This window comes from Salvia hispanica, chromosome 1 (assembly GCF_029641045.1).
Source record: "Salvia hispanica isolate PSC_SH4W2 chromosome 1, Shi_PSC_v1, whole genome shotgun sequence".
Taxonomy (NCBI): Eukaryota; Viridiplantae; Streptophyta; class Magnoliopsida; order Lamiales; family Lamiaceae; genus Salvia; species Salvia hispanica.
In genome coordinates, this window is record NC_142692.1 from 7,311,299 (window position 1) to 7,314,850 (window position 3,552).

At 44.2% G+C, this 3,552-nt stretch overlaps 1 protein-coding gene across 1 annotated transcript; it reads right to left on the minus strand.

Moving 5' to 3' along the window:
• Positions 1–341: 341 nt before the first annotated feature.
• LOC125217674 (phytosulfokine receptor 2-like) lies at positions 342–1,906 on the minus strand. Its single transcript, XM_048119193.2, has one exon. It carries the CDS (start codon positions 1,692–1,694, stop codon positions 543–545), a length of 1,152 nt encoding a protein of 383 aa, XP_047975150.1. The 5' UTR covers positions 1,695–1,906; the 3' UTR covers positions 342–542.
• Between the last annotated feature and the right edge of the window lie 1,646 nt (positions 1,907–3,552).

Below are 3,552 nucleotides of genomic sequence, written 5' to 3' on the forward strand. Positions count from 1 at the left end.
GTACATTGATTAGTGTTACTATAAATGGCTTTTGGGTGTAAGTCAACAGAAGCATAGACAATTGCAATGTGTTTGATGCTGAGGTTTGATCGAACTATGAGGACTTTTAGGTGCCACACTTCAAGAGTTTGATCATCTTATTATTGAAATGGATAGCCTAATTATTGCTTGCAAAGTACTACATTATTATGACCATGCGGCAGAACTGAAGCAGAGAACCCTTGCCTCACTAATTATTCTTTCTTCAAATTTTTCCTTACGGCGACTATAGAATAATGAATATTGAAGAATCATCTGGGAGAATTACAGCTTTCCAAATAAACACAAAACAAGAGAAATGATAAAACAAAATCATACACTTGATAAAACTTTAAACGTTGGCCATGTTTGAATGCAATCCTGCATTTACTTATTGTTGAAAAATGAACCTTCTTGATTCATTCAAGACACCATAACAACATACCCTATTTACATGTCACAAACAATAATAGTTCTATGTCTACTCAAGATTTACGATTTACCAACTGAGTAGCGCTTCATCATCACGATACAACACCACCCAAAACCATATTCAATTTCTCTTCCACTTGATTCATGGCAGGCCTTTTGTTCTTATGATCCGCACACTCAAGCCCAATCCTGAACAACTCCTCCACCGCGGTCGTCTCGAGATCCTCCCTACCGATGGAGGCATCCACCATCTCCACGAACCTCCCCTTCTCCGCCATCCGCTTCACCCACTCCATCAGCCTCACCTCCTTCCCTTCCTCCCCGGGGAAGGGGAAGCTCGGCCTCCGCCCCGTCAGCACCTCCATCATCAGCACTCCGAAGCTGTACACGTCCCCCGCCGTCGTCGCCACCGTCGCCCCGTCCAGATACTCCGGCGGCATGTACCCCATGGTCCCCGCCCCCTGCGTCGACACGTGCGAGTGCGCCTTATCCACCCACCGCGCCAGCCCGAAATCCGCGATGTGGACCTCGAATTCGCCGTCGAGCAATATATTGCTGGCCTTGATGTCGCGGTGGATGATCGGAGCTTCCAATCGGTGGTGCATGAACGCGAGGCCGGCGGCGACGCCTCGGATGATTTTGAGGCGGGTGGGCCAGGGGAGAGGGGGCCGGGGTAGGGCGTCGATGTCATCGTCCGACGTGTCGTAGAGCCATTGGTCGAGGCTGCCTTTCTCTATAAATTCGTAAATCAGGACCCGGTCCTGACCCGTGGAGCAGAACCCGAGGATCCGGACGATGTTCGGGTGGCGGATCCGGCCTAGGGTTTCCATCTCGGCCCGGAATTCGCGGAGGCCCTGGAAGGCGTCGGGGGAGAGGCGCTTGACGGCGACGACGGCGTCGGGGCTGAGGCGGGCCTTGTAGACCAGCCCGAAGCTGCCGTCGCCGATGATCAGGTCGCTGGAGAAGTTGTGCGTCGCGGCGACGAGCTCCTGCATCGACACGTGGGGGAGGCTCGTCGGGTCGAAGGTTGCGCTGTCGCAGGGGGAATGGTTCGGGTCGGGTCTAGGGTTGGGCTTCGGAGCAACCAGATTGCGAGATCGGGTTTGAGAGGAGCGGCGGCGGCGGCGCTGCTGCTGGTTCTGCTTGGATTCGGTCTTGCAGATGATGAGGATTGAGGCGAGGATTACGGTGACGACGAAGAAGCTGGCGAGGGCGGCCAGAATTGCTTGGAAGGTTTTATCCATAGAAATTGATTGATTCGGAGATTATGTCAGATGAAATTGAGTTTGAGAGAGAGGGGGGAGCTCCGGGAGATGGATGTTTCGGCTGAGGAGAGGGGATATGGGGGAGCCGCCATTAACGGTGAGGAGAGAGGAATTGTTGAAGATGAAGACTTGGATTCTTTTCTGCAGTGTAGACCAAGGTGGCTCCAGTCAACGGCTCCATTTTGTTTTTCTTTTTTTTTTTGCTCAATTTTTTAGCAAAAGTATTCCTAGAATAATTGAATTGGTCAATTATTTCATGAACGTACATAAGAACTATTGAAGTAAACATCACAACGTGCACTAATCTACTCCATAAAATAGGGATAAAAGCTGGCTTTTTGGATCCAATAACATAGAATCAGTTGGTGAATTTCCGAACCAAAATGTCTGTGTTTATCTCCTTCCCTGAGTTATCTAGCTGAGGATTGCCGCACGCAAGGGTTTGGTGTTATGGTATGAATGAATTCTGCAAATTTATATCTAAAACTTGCACAAGAGACCATTCGAGAGCGAGGCCATGGTTTGATGTGCATCTTGTAAATTATCAGTAGAGTAGAAATTGTTTGTCCGGGAAGATAACTCCTTGGTAATCTTTACCTTGCCGCGAAACGAATCGAGTTGAGGAAAAACATGAGGGATGGACAAGTGTGGTCGTATCACAAATCTGTGGTTTTCTCCGTGTCTAACTTTGTCTCGCAAGACATTTAGAATTTGAAGGATGAGGACCCAAGAGCTACTCAAGGGTGCCTCGCTTGGAGAAATCTCGTACTACCAAAAGTACAAATGCATGTATAGTTCGTATTGCAAGGAAAACTCAATACCAAACATAGATTGATCAAATGTTGCATAGCCTGAATCGATGATGATCGATGCATCTTTTGCAATGAGGAGCCGAAGTTGTTGGAGCATATTACTTCTAACTACAAAATCTCAAGTCAATTGCGATACTACGTTCGATTGTGATTGATGGAACATATCCATGTACCTCCTCAGACCTCAGGGACCTGATTGATAAAAAGATGTGAATCTCTACGTTTTGTATCATATTTTGGTCGATTTGAAACCATATAGAATAAAATGACTTTCCAAAGTTTAGAGCTGAATTAGAAGACCAAAAAGAGAATACTTTTTTTGGCAGCTTACGTTGTGAAATAGAAGTGGGTGTCCAAATCTCCCCCAAAATGGAGTTGTTGATCGATTGAGAGAACAATATCAGATTTTCGAGTGAAGATGCATATATGGCCTTTGCTTATGTTTTACTTTTGTTGTTGTTGCTTGTGTTTTTAGGCAATATATGTTGGTGTTAGTTTGCCATTTTTGTTTGCTTGGGATGCTATTGTGTTTTTCAATTTTTGGATTTTGCATTTTGGCTTTTTACTGCTTGTCCGAAACCTTTGCTTGTCGCTAGTTTAAGCCTTTTTTAATTAATGAATGAAATAATATGAGTGGGCAAGTTAATTACGTGAAACAAGATTATGAAATCTGTAAAAGCAGTGTAGGAATTAACATAAAATGAGATTAAAACTAAGAAATGACTTCTAATTCTAGAATTTGTGGAGTTCAAAGCCAAAAATTAAATATAGGGGATGCACTCCAGGCATATTATACACGATGAATAATAGTACTCTGTACTTACTAGTGTAATTTTCTTCTCTTCTGACTTTCAAAAAATCATCAATTTTAAAGGATAATGAAAATATTAGTACTACTACTATTTTTTTAGAACCCATACACGAAGCCATTAAAAATGCATTGATTGTAGAAATTAAGATATTAATAGTAACGATTAAACTTTAATTAGGATAGCTAAATATTGATTTGGGGATTAATGGTAAAA